General features: G+C 34.0%; 1 protein-coding gene and 1 pseudogene across 4 annotated transcripts; one reads left to right on the top strand and one right to left on the bottom strand.

Annotated features, from left to right (window-relative positions):
• The first annotated feature begins 887 nt into the window (after window positions 1-887).
• LOC136200846 (uncharacterized) lies at window positions 888-4,878 on the top strand. Of its 4 annotated transcripts, XM_065991323.1 has the most exons (10): window positions 899-1,250; window positions 1,618-1,846; window positions 2,498-2,697; window positions 2,989-3,067; window positions 3,308-3,450; window positions 3,919-3,945; window positions 4,026-4,093; window positions 4,208-4,269; window positions 4,383-4,474; window positions 4,700-4,878. In XM_065991323.1, exons 2-4 carry the CDS (start codon window positions 1,756-1,758, stop codon window positions 3,046-3,048), a joined length of 351 nt encoding a protein of 116 aa, XP_065847395.1. In that variant the 5' UTR covers window positions 899-1,250; window positions 1,618-1,755; the 3' UTR covers window positions 3,049-3,067; window positions 3,308-3,450; window positions 3,919-3,945; window positions 4,026-4,093; window positions 4,208-4,269; window positions 4,383-4,474; window positions 4,700-4,878. The 4 variants fall into 4 exon arrangements, 3 of the variants coding, with proteins under 3 accessions (XP_065847395.1, XP_065847394.1, XP_065847396.1); XR_010673571.1 differs by having other exon boundaries at window positions 888-1,250; window positions 2,481-2,697; window positions 3,919-4,093; XM_065991322.1 differs by having other exon boundaries at window positions 3,919-4,093.
• Window positions 4,879-12,731: 7,853 nt separating this feature from the next.
• LOC136200512 (protein DEFECTIVE IN MERISTEM SILENCING 3-like) lies at window positions 12,732-17,044 on the bottom strand (annotated as a pseudogene).
• Window positions 17,045-18,074: the final 1,030 nt, after the last annotated feature.

Here is an 18,074-nt window from a genome sequence, read left to right as displayed (position 1 = left end):
ACATATTTGCCCCTGTATTTTCACGAAAAAACAGATATGCCCTTATATCAAATAAACTCACTAACGTGCAATTGTACCCTAAACTAACAGATTTACTTATTTGGCATAAACGGTGTCATCCCCGTGAACATCGCTGAGAAGCTCATAGTCTTACTTCCAAACATCACTTCTCTCTCTTCTTTCTGTGTCTCTTCCTTTTTTAATTACTTCTCTTTCTTTTCTTTCAGTTTTTCCTTTTCATCTTTTCCTAGTATGTATCAACTGGAGCAACATACAATTTCATAAAACTCATCTTCAAAATACACAAACTCTTCGAAATACAGATTTAGAATTCAACGATCACAGAAGAAGAAGAGAAAGAGAAGATGAACTGTGATATGCGAGTGCCGAATGAATGAGACGAAAGTAGGAGATGATTTGAGGAAGGGAAGGGTTTGGATTTGGTATTTATGTGGGTATTTCTCTGCACGTTTGAACTGGTTGTTCAGCAGATGAATTTTCTTCCAATGTGAATTAGAAGAAGAGAATAAAAGAGAGTGGGTTTGAAGGCAACGCGTGAGTTTTTGAAAGGCGTCTGAGTGAGAAGGCCATGTTCTCTGCTTCAATGGAAGTTCTTTTCTTTCACCTTTGCTGAGAGAGAAATTGGAATTGATAAGAGAAGATAAAAGAAACAAAGAAAAGTGGGTCGATTTTGCTGCTAGTGTCAATTTATAATTTAATCTTCAATGTAAAGAATATGAATTGAGGTAGCATAGTGAATCAAAGTAATAGGATTTTGCTGGTAGATGAAAAAAAATGAAGAAGACGGAGATGTGAGGAAGAAGGAATATACACTACAAAAAAAATGGACCTTTAGCAACACTATTTTACTTACACTTTTATAAAGTGTTCCATGGGCTAACTTAAAAAAAAGCCCAAAATCCATGACTTGTGAGATTAGGGCATGACAGTAACACAATACGTTAACACGCCTTGCACATTTCTGCGTTCTCTTATTCTTCTATACGGATGTAATAGCCTCCATGGAATCCACTTAGAAATCAAATCCAATCTCCGTATCAAAACTTACAGATGATGAAGTGAGAGACAACATCGAGCTGTAGAGATTGGATTCCACCTTTAAGTCTTCATCCGCAATGGAGTGGGCGCGAGTCTAGTTAGCAAAGAAGAAGGGAGAACGCGATGTGTTTCGATAGATCCGAGTTTCAGTTCCTTTTCTAAATTCTCATTACTCCAGGAGTAACTGCTAGGTATGCATATGCTCAAATTTTAATTTCTGCTTCCACATTTCATATTTTGATATTTGAAATTTTTGATGCTATGCCTATATATTTTTACCCAAATCTGCCCAAGTACAATCTTCCAGAATATATCTCTTAGGTAAATTATATCCGCTATAGTCTCTTCTGCGAAACATATGACTATGGCGAAATTAATACTGTTCTGTTTCTGCTTTTTTATTTGTTTAGCATCAATTGAATCCCTTAGACTTTCCAGCAAACATTGTCACGGTTCTAAATTCGATAATGTTGTTGATTTTCTTGGGAATCATACTCTATCTCACTCTTAATTCCATAGAAGAAACTCACAAATTAAAATGCTTCTTGTGGTTCTCAGGTCACCAATTTCTCAGTCAGGTGTTACTGCGCCTGGATTTTACATTTTAGCTAACTATACAGAAGCATCAGGGCCTTCTTTTATAGGCATAGATAAACGACATCTTCCATTCAATATATTATCAGGGACTTCAATGTCATGCCCTCACGTTGCTGGAATTGCTGGTCTCATCAAACCATCCACCCTCATTGGAGCCCAGCTGCTATTAAGTCTGCAATCATGACTTCAGGTATTATCTTCTACTCAATTTCTCATGTTTTTACATGTCATTTTGGTAAGGCAAATCCATTCAACTATGGTTCAGGGCACATCTGGCTAGACCGTGCAATAGAACCAGGATTGGTTTATGATTTAAGCAGCACAGATTACCTTAAGTTTCTATGTTCAGTTGGGTATAATCAAAACCCAAATATCAATATTTGTTGAAGAGCCATACAAGTGCCCATCAGCAAACACAACAAGTTTGCTAAACTTAAATTACCCATCCATCACAATCCCTAACCTCTCAGGAACTATGAAATTGAGTAGAAGATTGAAAAATGTGGGAAATTCATGTGTATATAGAGTTAAGGTGGAAGAACCGAGTGGAATATCTGTCAAGGTTGAGCCCATGAAGTTGAAATTCAACAAGATTAATGATGAGAAAAGTTTCCATGTTACAGTTAAGGGTATGGATAATATTATTGGAATGAATAGATATGTGTTTGGGGAGATTGTTTGGTCTCATATGGTGCATATTCTCATGCTTAAACTAAATTAGTTTTACTTGATATGTGTAAAATGTTGTTGAGTTACTTGTATTTGGAACCCTCTTTTTATTTGTTTTTTCAAGTGTTTTTCTCTGCTATTCTCTTTTGATTCAGCTCTATGTATCTCTTAGGGAAATTATATCAGCTACAGTCTCTTCTGGAAAACAATGTTAAGGCATCCGTAATGACACTGTATGTGTTAAGACTACCTCTAACCAAGGCGCACAAAGGCGCACCCCTGGCTGACATCGCCCACCTGACGCACACAGAGGCACTGACCCCTGAGCCTGGCCTCACGCCTTTAACAACTATGGCTGTGGTTAACATTGAGGTACTCTTTGGTATGACTTTTGTTATGTTGTGTTTCATTTGTTGTTCTTGTACTAAATAATGTTCCCGGTAGCTTCATTTATCTTAGCTTGTTTTCTGTTTCTTCCAATAATGGTCAACTAAAAAGGTCTTTATTTTGGAGTATATGGATGGAATTCGATTGAATGATCATGAATCTCTTGAAGCTTATGGGGTTGACAGACAACATATTGTTGAAGAAATAACACGTGCTTATGCTCATCTAAGTATATAGGATGAATGCATTAATAATTTTTCTTAATTAATGATGCAGGGCCAAAAAGAACTTTACCAAAGCTACAAGGGATCTTACCACTCGTCTTCAGAAAGTTGATGGTGACAACTATCCTGGGGTATTAACATCTCTATATTGTGTTAAACTGTTAAGTGTCAAGCTAGAATCTATTAAAGTTTTTTTTTTTCTGAAAGTCACTTTTATCTCCTATGAAATTCAATATCATCTATAGTAGTGTTAATTGAACAGTAAAATAGAAATTGATATGTATCATTTTATAGAGTCGTGTTAATTTGTTTGTATCATTTTCTAGTCGTGTTAATTGAACAGTAAAATAGAAATTGTATCAAATTCACAGGTTCTCTTGATTGAACAGAGAAATGAAAACAGATACTCCAACTACACTGGATTCTGATGTTGGACATTTTGAGCTTGTTATTAAGAGTTGCGCGTTGGTGATACAGAGTGTTTGGTGATTGTCTTGCGGTGAAGGGACCTAAGGTACATGTTCTTCTTGCAACTGAATTAAACTAGCAATAGGCTTTTGGACTTGCATTCCTGTTTAATGCTTTTATTAATAGTATTGTCATTATTATCAATCTGCACTACACCATCTCAGCATTATGTACACGTGTATTGAATTGAAGTCTAGAAAAAATGGATGCAATTCATACTAACTTAAAAGTTTGATAGAACAAGTGATATAACTTTAGGAGTGGTTGCTCTATTCAACTCTTACAAACTCTAAAATACCCTTTGGAGTTTCTAACTTTAACTTTGGTAACAAAGAGACTACACTTGAGCCACTGCTACTTGAGAAGGTCAAGGGATCTTTTGAATTTTGGGTGTAATTCGAGAATATAGCTAGTAACAAGTGTATATGGTTTAATTTTGATTTAGTTGGTTATCTTATGTGACTATTATGAAAGGGTACAATTCTCATCTATGTTTATAACTTTGTTTGGACAGGGGCGTTTTAGGTATCAACCTGGTCAGGTTAGAAAATTTGGAATGCTTGCCGGAGGCTCATGCATTACACCAATGTTTCAAGTATGTTAGTAATGTGTTTCTTTTAGGGAGAATCCACCGGCTACCACATTGGATCGTTTTGGACCTTATAAAGCTATGTATTTTGCACTAAAAGGTAAAGTAGTAATAAGAGAGGAAACTGTGATTGTTTGCATTGGTTTCTACGAAGTATTACAAATTCTGGTTCTCTAAAACCTTAGCAATTTTATTGTTTCTGCTTGGTCGACAGGTTTTAAGGTTCCTTTGAAGTGATTGGAGATTAGGAAAAGGTTCTGTTCCATTTTTCAGATGGTATTCTCTAAAACCTTAGCAATTTTATCATTTATGTTCAAATAGCAAATTTTCTAGGGACTATTTCCATGAATTCTTATTGTTTCCTTGGGTTTTGTCTTCTCCCTTGACAGGCATCTAAGCCAAATGGATAGCTGATCCCGTTGCCGTAGTCGAACTGCCCCATGGATTTCCACATGGGTACCATGCCTTCTTTGTGACCGAGGTTAGTATAAATTCTAGATTTAATTTCTTCTGATTTTGAAAGTTCCTACTCCCAAAAAGCATGTCTTAGTAGGTTGGATGGGTGATTTAATGAGGATAATATAAATTCTAGTTTTCGTTGCGATTCCAGACGTTTCTGCTACTGTAATTTCTTTAACATTTGTTTTGCTTCGGATCTTCTGGTAGCATTACTTCAGTTTTTCCTTGGCATTTTTGTGCAAGACAGATGAAGGATTCAGAACATGCTTCAAAGAAGTGAAAAGGAGATATGCATAGCTCAATGTGTTTATTTATATGAAGAAGTTCAATTGTTGATTCGCTTGAGTATAAGTGATTTAATTTTAGGTTCATTTATGATTATGTTGGTGACATTTTTAAACATATTTAAACTTTAGTTATTTTTTATTTCAGATCTTGTTATTTTTAGTTTCAATATTGGTGAGGTTTATTGTAAAGTTTGATTGGAATGGCATGATGTATGTGGTTGTAACAGTTTGCTACAGTTAGGCATAGTCCAAAAAACATGAATTTTACGGCATTACGGAACAGAGATTTAGCGACAAAATATTTCGTCGGTAAAGTTTTAATCCCGTAGTGAATTTTTAGCGACTGTTTACCGATCCATTTCTGTCGGTAAATCCTGTTTCTTTTTTTTTTTGTGAAAATCGATTCTAGAGGCGGTTTAAACCGCCATTAGGATAGCGTCCCTATAAAAAAAACCTTACCCCGACGCCCTATTAAAACCGTCGGTAAAAGTAGCAACGCTGGCATAGACAACACTTTTGCGGCGGTTTGCAAAACCGTCGCTAATATCTCTACCGACGGTTAAAACCGTCGCTAAAGTAGAAAAAACCGTCGGTAAAGGGCTTTTTTTTGTAGTGATAATTGAGTTTGTCTTATAATTTTTTATTATTTAGTCATTAGAACTTAACACTTGTCATATTTTGAATGGTCAGTTACACAGTAAATTAACTCCGTTTATATCACATTGATAGTCTGTTAGATTAGGGTATAATTGAAGGTTTGTGGAAAATTTAAGTATAGTTTTGTGGGTTTATTTGATATCAGGGTATATCTGATTTTCCGTGAAAATACAGGGGCAAATATGTGTATTAACCCTATTTTAATCGATCGGATTGGGGGCAAACCCAAATTTTTGAAATGTTAAAATTTTGGTCTGAATTTTTGGGGGCAACCCCAAATTTTTGGGGGGCAACGCGTATGAGTCAAAGCTTTTAGGGGGTTAGAATTAATGAGTGGAATTTTAATAAAATTTAAGAAAAAATATATTTTGGTAAGTAATAATAGAATTGCATAATGAACACTCATTAAATGTATTAACTATATGTTTTTAACTAGCGGTTTTTCAACACTCATTAAATTTTAGTCATTAAAACTTCTTTTTCTTGTAGTGCAGACATCCCAACTAGGTTGGTACCTCCAATCAACCAGCCGAACTAACAGTTGCTCAATTAACTAAAATTAAATAATTAGACTAGAATCTACTCTTCATTGCAAACTCTTCTTTACTTAGTTACGAGTGAAATATATACTTTGAGGTTAATACATGGACACTTCATCATCATATCTATGAAATACTTGGAATAAATTAGTTTTAGTTATTTAAGAACTTATTACACACACTACCTCGTGGTTTTTAGGTAAATAGATATATGTCAATAATCAACTAGATATTATATTTAGAGTAAGTGCCTGCAAAACAATGTATAAATATATTGGAGCTCATTATCACCTATTAGCAAAAAGTTTCAACTATAGCATGAAACTATTTAGTTAAAAGTAGGGATATAAGAGTTCATTTTTCTGGTAAGGTTATCTGAAATTTTGGGTTTTGGAACTCAATTTTGTTTTTATGGTAAAAATTCTAACTCAATTTCTTTATTACATTAAATTTCATTACTATTTTTTATGACTTTTATGTAGAAAGGGTAAAAAAAAAAGATAAGAGACAAATTTGTTCGTAGTATTACTAGAGAATTTCAATTTTTTTACCACTGTCATGAAAAACAGTCTAATTCAACCATTCAAATTTCATGACGGTCTAATTCAACCATTCAAATTTCACTCTTCCAATTCATTCATTTTTTTTAAAATTGGAAGTTGGGAAGGGGCCATTGTGTAGTATCCAGACATCCCAACTATGTTGGAACCCTCGGAAACTGCAACAACCAACCCAAATGCTTGAACCCCTTTCTTAACTCAAATGCTTAAACCCCTTTCTTAACCTGTTTTACTAATGCTGCAAATTGTTGATGCCATGATATCCAATGCGAACAAAGATTTATACTCAGATATAATTTCCATTATTGCCAATGAATTATAAAATGAATGAGCCAACATATAAATAAAATTGTATACCTAGTAAACTACATTTTTTTAGATATACCGTTCAGACTCGCCCGAAACAACCATTAGATCACACTTAACGAAAACAGATTCAACATTGAGTGTAAGTAGAATCAAAGATTATTGTTAAAGTCTCATATGGATTCTCCTAGACAGCGAAAACATATACATTCTTTGGCTCACACACATTACCCCCAAGGAATACGATTCTCACATTCCGAAAAAAAAGCTTATTCAAAATTTTTGAGAAAAAGGGGGAAGAAAAGAAAAGAAATAAATAAATAAATGCTCTCAACTACCCAATAGTGACTTAACGTTTTATAAACCCAATAACATTCTTAAGCCTCATTTCCATCATAATCACACCCAACCTTAACCCTTCATCACAACCCAATTAAGCCCTTTTGATCAAATCCTAGTAAGGAGGCATAGTGGTAGAGGTTGGATGACCGTGCAAAGCCACGACAATTATCACTTGTGTTGGAAAATTGAGAGAAAACACCTTACTTCGAACACTTGAGCGTAAAGAGTGAATCCTATGTGAGGTGTTTAACGAGTTCATTAAGTATCAACTATTTGAAAAATGTCTCACTAATGGCCAAAAGTATAAATTCAAAAATCGTTTAATTACTCAAGGTGTTTATCATCTTTCGAACGGCTCGAAATTATGATCTTCTACATTGTTACTTGAAATGAATCATGTCTCATTGTTGATTTATTTGACTGTTTGATCTTCTAGCTTTGTTTTCGGATTTAATTTGCTAAAGGACAAGCAAAAGCTTAAAGTTTGGGGATGTTATTGCTCTCTATTTTCACTATGATTTTGAGTCATATTTTCGTTCATTTTGTATGCAATTTTAATGATTTAGTGTTAATTTTGTAAAATTTCACTTCATTTCACATTTTCACACACTATCACGTGTTTTTAATTTAATTCACGAGTTTTTCTAGTGAGCTACAAGACAAAACAGGGACGCATTCTGAGAAGGGACGAAGAAATGACGAGCAAAACAGTTTTTGGGTATTTTTACATAGGTCTTCGCGAGACCTAATTAGATCAGAGAGAGGTCTCGACGAGACCTCCCTATACGTCTCGGCGAGGCCTAGCAAAATTCGTATAATCTGCAGCCATCGATGAGAGCTCCCTAGGTCTCGGCGAGACCTGAGAATTTCAGCAAGTTGCAATTGGCGGCTCCTCCTTTCTATGCAAGCCCATACTCCTCCTCAATTTGACTTCTCAAGGGTATTTAATGCACCAATTCAGTACTTTGGAGGCTACCAATAATCAAATTCAGATTATCATCTTGAATTGAGAAAAGATTAGCCTATAAATAGACATGAGATGTATGAGGAAATCGACACACTTTTCATATTCATTGTAGCCAAGCTTTGGGAAATTGTCTTTCCTTTGTTTTAGTTTGTTTTAAGTAGTTTCTAAGTTCAAATTCATGTTTCTAAGTTATTTCCATTCAAGTTTGTAAGTTGATTTTGAGTTTTAAGTAAGAATTTCTTCATCTTTTGTGTTCCATCTATTACTTTCACTAAGTTTCACTTTCTTTCAATTCATTTCAAGTATTACTTCCCCAATGACCAAGCACTAATTCTTCCCAACTAGGGATGAGGGGAATCTTGCTAATGTTTTGAGCAAAGTTAGAAGTCTATTTAGTTAAAATACCCGAAAAGATGTCGTGTTTAAGAACTAGAAACGTAAGCTTAACTCATATTTCGGTCAATAGCTTTTTACTCACCAAAGTATCAAGAGATTGGTGGAAAACTACGTTTTTAGACTCCATAGCAAGTCGATGTGGTTTCTAACACTTTAATGTTAGGATTTCTCATTTACTTAAGGCTTCCTTGTCGTATTTAAGTAACCATTGGCCCGGTTAGGTAAATAGGAGTGAAGGAATAGAACGAGGTGATCTAAGGTCCTAGAACCAAGTTTCTTTTAGAAATCACCATCTTAAAATCACGAATTTCTCTTTAGTGTTTTATTTCAATAACTTTGATTTGACTCAAACTTAGAAAGTGAACCCGACTCTCTATTGTTTTACAACATAGTTTTTAACAACAAAAGTTTTTATCGCTATTCAAAACCAAGTAGATAGCTAATGCTAGTCCAGAATCTCTGTGGGATCGATCTACTGTATTACTTGGAGGGGCAAAAGATAGGAAATGGAGGTGTGTAATTGTTTCTAGTTTTTTTTTCAATGTTTTGGCAACACAACCCCAACCTAAGTATTAATGTCCTAAAGTATCAATTAGAAACAAACTTTAAACCAAGTCTTGAATAGCATTAACTTGTGATAGGATAAACATTCATTTGACAATTCTAAAATTCTAAAATTGAATCGTCGGGTCATGAATAAAAACTTAAATAACTCTTTTTGAATAAATACTCATCATTTTTAGACATTTACCCATAGTTGAAACACTTGAACTTGTAGCACACAAACGCACCCATGGAGAGATACTTTGAGCCACGAGCACATTAAATAGCTAGATTATTTTTATTTGATGTGGGATCCACGCTTGTTTTTAACTATAGGGCTTGCATCAAATACTAACCGAAACCACACGCACCGAACTAGGAATTTGATATGATTAAGGCCTTCTTTCATTTCGCCACCACATAAAAAATAGCCTACCCGAAATCATTTTCCCTTGTTCACCATTTTGAGCCTTGCCATTCTTTTGCCACCATAATATAACCCTATTCCATCACTTTCTATCCAAAAATCCTGGAATCTATGAGTTTCTAATAGATAAATATGAGTCTAAAAAAGAGAGTATCAAAGCAAAAACATATACATTCTTTGGCTCACACGCATTACCTCCTAGGAATACAATTCTCACATTCCGAAAAAAAAAGCTTATTCAAAATTTTTGAGAAAAAAGGGGAAGAAAAGAAAAGAAAGAAATAAATAAATGCTCTCAACTACCCAATACTGACTTAACGTTTTGGAAACTCAATAAGATGCTTAAGCCTCATTTCCATCATAATCACACCAAACCTTAACCCTTCATTACAACCCAATTAAGCCCTTTTGATCAAATCCTAGTAAGGAGGCATAGTGGTAGAGGTTGGATGACCGTGCAAGCCCACGATAGTTATCACTTGTGTTGGAAAATTGAGAGAAAACACCTTACCCGGAACACTTGAGCGTAAAGAGTGAATCGCATGTGAGGTGTTTAACGAGTTCATTAAGTATCAACTATTTGAAAAATGTCTCAATAATAGCCAAAAGTATAAATTCAAAAATCGTTTAATTACTCAAGGTGTTTATCATGTTTCAGACGGCTCGAAATTATGATCTTCTACATTGTTACTTGAAATGAATCATGTCTCATTGGTGATTTATTTGAGTGCTTGGACTTCTAGCTTTGTTTTCGGATTTAATTTTCTTGAGGACAAGCAAAAGCTTAAATATTTGTTTTTCATCAATGATTCCATTACTACTAAATTGAATATCCACAATATTTCGAAATATTGTGGATATTCAATTACTTTTAGTTTGCATATATTACATGAACAATGAAATGTAATAGTCATGTAATCATTGATGAAAAACAAATATAAGATCTTAAAGGGCAAAAATACTAATTAATTATATTATAATAAATAAAAATATAGAACTAAATAAAAAGATAACATATAAAGTTAATAGGGAAAGAATATAATATGATTAATTTAATTATAATGTTTAGCCTAAATTGTATATATTTTGTAAATGTTAAGTTTAAATTCGTATTATTTTGTAAACGTTAAGTCTATATTGGTGCTATTTTGTATGTGAGGCTTAAATTGATGCTATATTATAAACGTTAAGCCTAAATTGATATTATGTTGTAAACGTTAAGCCTATATTGGTATTATTTTGAACGTTGAACCTAACTTGGTATTTCCCCAAAAACCTTAGGCCTATTTTGGTACCTTATCCCTATAAATTATGACTATGTTGGAAAATAAAAACATAGATATTTTATTTTTATAAAATAGGATAAAGAGTTGTCACTTCAAATTTAATTTAATCTATTTTGACTATTAATTTTATAAAATAGAAACAAAAACTTAATGATTAGACAATTATTTCCAAAAACAGACTAGCTTAATATATAAGAACATAGAAACTAGTAAATTATTTATCCAAATTAATCAAAAAGTATGCAAAAAGAAAAACCCATAATAATTTCACATAATGCAAAAACTTCGGAGTTTATGAAAGAACTTGTAAAAGTTGCTCCTACTTGAAGTGCAGAACATTTTTAAACAACTCCAACTCTGTCAATACAAAAAGTCAGTTAAAAACATTGATTATGAAGATGTTAAGAGTCCAGAAGTTACTAAATTTACCCACTACTACTCCTAATGGTTAAAAACTAAAAGGAAAAAAAATGGCAGATTTGCTACTCCTAATACGAACCGGTCCTTACTGCACACCACAGATCGAAAAGGATGGTTTCAAACCATTGACTTCACAAAACCAATTGCTCCTGGTAACTGAATAAGCTGCCCTTTTCACGAAAAGAAATTCGTAGCCCATTCAAAAACGATAACGGAATAGAAGACTTTTCTGAGTTGCTATCCTGATAAGGATTTGATTCCCCCTTCTAATATCATCTAGGGTTGAACCTATCATGTCCTCCCTGCATCTGAAGTGAGAGCAAATGCTGTTGAAATCTGCAAAATACAACTCCAATCCAACTCAATTAAGATGTGTTCAGTGCAATACATGACCTGTGTTTGCAGATGTTTGTGAGAGAAACTTAACAAACTCTTCCTTCTTTCTCTCAAAATTGAATCTTACAAAATTTAACAGCATTTGCTCTCGCTTTAAATCCTTTGTCAACTTCTCCTTTTCCCATGTCTTCTGTTTGAGCTTATTCTCAGTTTCCATGTAGCTATCAGGTGGATTTGCTGACATGAAAGGTTTTGGAAATCTTATATCAACATCAGTCCACAACACGCGCTCACACACACATGTAATTCTAAACATAGGGTATACAAAAATATGTTATTTACTAGCCAGATGCGCATGAAACATAAAGGGCGGTCCGGTGCACTACGCGTCCCCGCTAAGCGAGGGTCCGGAGAGGGATCCCATCACAACGGTCTACTGGGGGCAAGCCTTCCCCTGCCAATTTTTTTGGCAAGAGGCCGCTCCTAAGACTTGAACCCGTGACCTCTCGGTCACATAACAACAACAATGTTTACCGTTGCGCCAAGGCTCACCCTTTGAATCGACCATTCTAGACAAAATACGTATTTCTTTTCTTTTGTATGATAGTTTTACAAAAATTGGGAAGGTCAGAGGCTAATGCTATGAACCCTATAGGTGGCCTATATATTATAATCGAATTATAGCACATACATAATTCTACAATCTATCACGATTCAGAAAGACATTTCTTTCTTAGTGCATTTAAACTACCTACATGCAGAAAGTAAATTCTGAAATACCACAAAAGGAGATGCTGTAAACCAATGAAATTCACCATTAGATCCGATTGGAAGACAATTTCATATCAATAATGAAAGCAAAATACTTACTGATTCCCCAAGGAAAAGAAACCATTAGGCTTAATAATCCCTCCATCCAGTGAAATTGCTCCATCACTTATAAGTGGAAGAGCAAGTAGCATCTCCTCCCTACTTTTGTAAACTTGCAGGCGAGAAAAGAGGTTGTAAAATAGAGTCTCTCTGAGGCCATAGACATCAGATACATACAACAAATTCATGTAATCCACATGGATCATGTTAACAGCGAAACCAATAAATCAAGATGGGCACTCGCCATTAGGAAATTTTGGCTGTAGAAGATCAAGCCTTCTTTGAGGGTCATCATCCACAAATTCACCACAGTAAGGTCTACAAGGGAAAAAAAGTTTGTAATTCAAGAGCTGAATTCCAAACAGCAATAAAGAAAAGAAAGAGATACATGCCTTAATTTTTCCAGACAAATGACAAGAAATCGACCATCCAGAGTCTGTCTGATAGTAGTACCAAAGCCTCCAATTCCAGAATCACTATTTATATGGCCTTCCTTGTCATAAGTTTCAAGAGCTTTAACACCTTCGTAAGTCTTGCAAACAATTCCTAGCATTGTCTCTACTCCTAAGTACTCTGAAAGAAGCCTGCAATAAGAAAGAATAAGTAAAAGTAGATTGAAAACAGTGCACATAACTAACAACAACTGCATTATCATGTAGCTCTTTAAAGCAAAGATCAGTGTGGCACTAAGTACGGAGGCATTTCACTGATTGAAAATAATAAGAGCTCTTGGAATTGTGGAGTACATAAATTAACTGACTACATTAGAACCAGGAACAGTATGCTGTATTAGCAAGGAAACTAATCATAAGACTTATTTCAATAGCACATAACATGCAACTTCAAATTAACCTGCTAAGATTATCATCATCCACCTTGCCCAGAGTAGCAACAATACCAAGCACATCCTTAGTGAATGCGAGTTGAGGTGCATGAGTACCATGGCACGTTGACAGCTGACACAGAATGCCTGCAGCAGAAGTTTCATGCTGCAGAATCTTCTTTACTGTTTCTTCCTCACTCTAATTGGAGGAATGGCTTTCACTTTCACCACTAGGAGGTCTTGTGGAGCGATAATTACCAAGAATAACTGAAAGGAAACTTGTCAGTAGCAAAAAATGAAAATGGAAAAAGAGATATTATGCATCACAAATGATTATACAGATAAAATCTCCAAACAATTCTAGCATCTAAAAGTAAATCCTTCCATTCGGAAACACTGACTCGAAGTTGAGATAAAAAACTGCTCACACTACAAGTTCTGAGCTTTGGATTGAGTTACGGGTCCTTGACTATGAAATCAAGAAGTAAATCTTCTTTTCTTTTTCGACCTAGCTTACCTATAATGAGAATTAATTTCCTGACCTCGGAATTTGTTTTTCAAATGATAAACACTTCCCTGTTATAACTTATAAGAGTACAAAAGGAAGACTTGAACTAGGACTCCTCCTCATATTATAATTCAAACTTCCTAAATAAAAATTCTGAAAATAAAATCATACCCCTATTAGAATTAAAACTTCCTAAATAATAATTCTGATAATAAATTCCTACTCCTCAAGGACTAAGACTTCCTAAATAAATAACAATTATGAAACTAGTAAGTCCTAAACCTAATCAAAATAACGATTTATTATGATATAGACTAGCTACAACAGTTTTAACATTGCCTTCCCCTAAAAAAATGAGTGTGATCTCATGCACAAAGATGATAACTGGAGCTACTTCACCAAAGCATCGGTTGGTGATAGGATCTCCATCATCTGGTTCTAGTAAAGGTTCATCCCGTCCTTCCAGCCAGTGCTATCTTTTATACTGATGTCCTCATGTATACGATTAGTCATAATTATAACAAATCCCCTTAGTCTTTCGTTTCTCTAAACGTCCTTCCACTGCTGGCCAACAGTCCTATCTTGATAATTTCTCTTTTTTCATATAGCCTTGGTAATTCAGCAGACTTATGACAGTCATACTTCAGCAGATTTATGCAACTCTACTTCGACCACTATTGTGCCTTTCAACAGTGTGTTGATGCTTACAAAAATGCTCACACATATGCAACCAACCAGCTCAAGGGATCATACGACCCATCAAACTTAGGAAATCCAGTTTCTAGAATTTTGGAAGCAGACCTCCTCCTGCGGTCGTCTTCTACTGTCCACCCCCCTGTCTCCTTCCTTGGTGTGCTAGCCTCAATGGTTTCTAGTTGGAGTACCATGGCCTCCACCTTTGGCATGTCTTTGCAGTATGAAGCTCAAAAAGGCTTCAAACTGTTTTTCCAGATTACTTTATTCACCCATAACTTGCTCTAATACCACTTTGCTAAGCTCCTGAGTTTTGGATCAAATTACGGGTCCTTGAACCTTGAAATCAGGAAGTGAATCTTACTTCCTTTTCTTTCGAGCTAGTATGATGAGAATTAATTAATGCAGCTTGTTAGAGAGAAACCCGGATCTCTATGATGAGAACTCCTGACCTCTGAATTTGTTTTTCAAATAGTACTTTACCAATGATAAAATGGTTCCTTTCTATAATAGTACAAAAGGCAGACTTAAACTAGGATTCCTATTCTATTAGATTTAACACTTCCTAAATAAAAATTCTAAAAATAAACTACTATCCTATTAGAATTAGAACTTCCTAAATAATAGTTCTGAAAATAAACTCCTATTTCTACTAATACTAAGACTTCCTAAATAAATGATAATTCTGAAAATAACAATTTCTAAATAAATTTACTCTGATTTGGACTAGCTACAACAGTTTCCTAACAACATCATTTTCGGTTTATATCAGCAAAAACTTTACTGAAATATCTTGTCTAATTAAATTAACTAAAACATTGAAGGAGACAGTATATACGAATGACAGATCTAAACATTGCCACCACACTACTTAAAGCACCTATAGAACCAAGAATTAATGGCAAACAATTCAAAACAGGTGACTCAGTTGAATTTGTTAGGTAGCTACCATGCTTAAATTAAAAACCATTACACTACACAACATAAATTTGTTCCTAGATGTGCTTGTATCCAAGTGAACTGCACATGCAAATACTTCTTAGCTGAGTAATCTTCAAGAAGAACTAATCCTCTAGAAGAGGCACAAAAAATAAAATTTAGCCTACCTTGCAGATCAAGTATTGAGTCTTCTAATTTATTTCGTTGACTTTTCAAAAATTTCAAGTTATCCTCATGCTGCTTGATTTTGATTCCTGCTGCGTGTAGATCATCTTGAAATTTCTGCAAAGGTTACAATTTAACAATTAGTTCTTTGACCTACTTTACATTATAAATAAGCTCCAGTAACTTAAAGGATGTCTAAAAAAATACAAATTGCAATGTGAAATTTCGGCTTTTTTTTTTACAAATGTCAACTCCATAAAAATAAAATATAAATAACAGAAGAATTGCTTTTGATTTACGTCCACATCACAACAAAATGTAAAGATGCTACGCAAACTGAAAACCTTATAATTGTATATGACGGATTGGGCTTGCATAGAACCACCATTTTGCATTTCATTACTTGGGATAATACTAGCTTCTTCTTTCATCAGAGCTGACAAATTCTGCGGAAACACTCTATGTAAGAATTACAGCTAAAACAAAAGGATCGATTTAACATTTGCAACTATGAACATATCATCTCAAAGAGCAACAAGACACTATGTTCCTTACACAAATAGGTAAAGCAAGGCACATTTGTATGCATCACCTTGCACCTCAAGAAATAATAAAAAGCCGGCAAACAAAAACCATATTTACTAATAATGGAAATAGTCATAGTAATCTTCTGAAATCTAAAGATGATAAAAGTCTAAACATATGAAGCCTCAGACATAATTTTTTTATGGTCTCACTGCATATAGTGAACAAATTAAAAGCCTTCAAAGCTTATGCTCCCAAATAATATCCTATTATTGGAAGATGAAGTCATCAAAATTAGCTGCAAAGTTTAAAAGTTCTCTGCCATTCAAAAACAAGGGCTGACAATATAATTTCTTTGATAACAACCATGCAAGAATATACATGGCTTCTACTCTTCTACATGTCAAAATTTTAAAAATATAGTTCACTGAGTGAAGCAAAATGAATCCAGCCACACTAATCACCATCCTTCTTAGGGTCTCCAAATTTATCATTCTCATTTAAGCAATAATTCAAAGAAACTTCCGTGATTTTCAAACAGCAATCACAATGAAAAATCAATTTCCAAGCCAAGAGCATACAAATTTCACCAGAATTACAGCTCTACTATGAAGCACCCATAGGGGTATGCATATTGGTGCGAGTACTCGAACGGATACGCCAAACGATATTTCTAAAAAATATGAGACACGGTACGGGGGGATACAACAAATTTTATATATAATTAATAATATATATATCATTTATAATGAAAATTCAAAAGATACATAAATATATAAATCACATATTCATAAAGTGATTATAAAAACACTAATAATACTCTCAAGTCATTATAAAACCACAAATAACATCTATAATATTAACTAATAAGTAATTAATTCATAGCAGATCGACCAGATGAGAGGAAAAACTCGATCAAAGTAGATCGACCAGATGAGAGGGATCGACTTCAGCAAAGCAATCGAGGAAGACAACTGATTGCACAGAACCACTGAACAGAAGAACTCGATCAGATGAGAGAAAATATTTAGGAATTTCAATTTTGTTAGGGTTCAATGCATCCCAGATGAGAGATTTTCAATTTTAGTTTAGGGTTCAATCAACGTGTCCGTATATACTAGTAATCCTGGGATTATTGCATTTTAATCCTTATATTTTCTGAGTTTTAAAAAAACCCTTATACTTTCAAAGTTTTTTTTTAAAAAACCTCTAAAGTATCCCCAAAGTGTCCCGGCGTCTCCCATCATTTAAAAAAAACATTGTAGCATCATTTTTTGATGGAGCATCATTTAATAAAATAATATTATTTATTTTATTTTTCATTTATTTTAAATACATAAAAACCAGAAATCAAGAATCATTTAACACTAATAATCAATCCATACAAAATCATTTAACTCTAATAATGATGAAATGGGTTAGAGTAAAAACATTGTAGCAACATCAAAACAGATAGAGAATATGATGAAAACATGGTTTGATGTAGTAAATTTGATGAAATGTGTTGGAGATGGTCTAAGCCCTGGTTAGTTGCAAACTGAAAAGAACTGTTCATTAAACCCAAAACGCAATATTACCATCCATACGTCGTTCAGATCAACGCAGTTAGGTTTTGACAACAACAAATTTAACTTGTCAAAACTAATTTGTGTGACTCACTTATATACCAAGTAAAACAAAATTCACTTGAAATTATCTGATTATCGATTTATAAACATCCACGCAAAACAATTTTTCTTAGAAAGAGAGGAATTGAGTCCAATTTACATTAGAAAATTTGAATTATCCCAATGATCAATGAAAATTAAGCAATTAAAAAGAACCGGACGAATTCCATCTTAAATTACAAAATGCACAACTGGAAAATTATGGACCCTAATTTGGTCGATCCAACAATGAGCTTAAACAGAAATATAACTATAGAATTCCTGAGCGTTAAAGACTTAGGATGGGCAAAGAATAAGATAATAATTTAAATAGTTATTGAGTTTGTCATTGTATTATACTATTAGGTAATTATGGTTTCCTAAATA

The sequence above is a fragment of the Euphorbia lathyris genome, chromosome 7 (genome assembly GCF_963576675.1).
Source record: "Euphorbia lathyris chromosome 7, ddEupLath1.1, whole genome shotgun sequence".
NCBI lineage: Eukaryota > Viridiplantae > Streptophyta > Magnoliopsida > Malpighiales > Euphorbiaceae > Euphorbia > Euphorbia lathyris.
This window is presented reverse-complemented; position numbering and strand designations above follow the sequence as displayed.

Coding starts and splice junctions, on each gene's coding strand:
- LOC136200846 (XM_065991323.1), top strand. CDS start 1,756: ATGCCCTCACGTTGCTGGAATTGCTGGTCTCATCAAACCATCCACCCT. Junction 1,847..2,497: donor GTCTGCAATCATGACTTCAG/GTATTATCTTCT, acceptor TGTATCTCTTAG/GGAAATTATATCAGCTACAG. Junction 2,698..2,988: donor TGGCTGTGGTTAACATTGAG/GTACTCTTTGGT, acceptor TTAATGATGCAG/GGCCAAAAAGAACTTTACCA.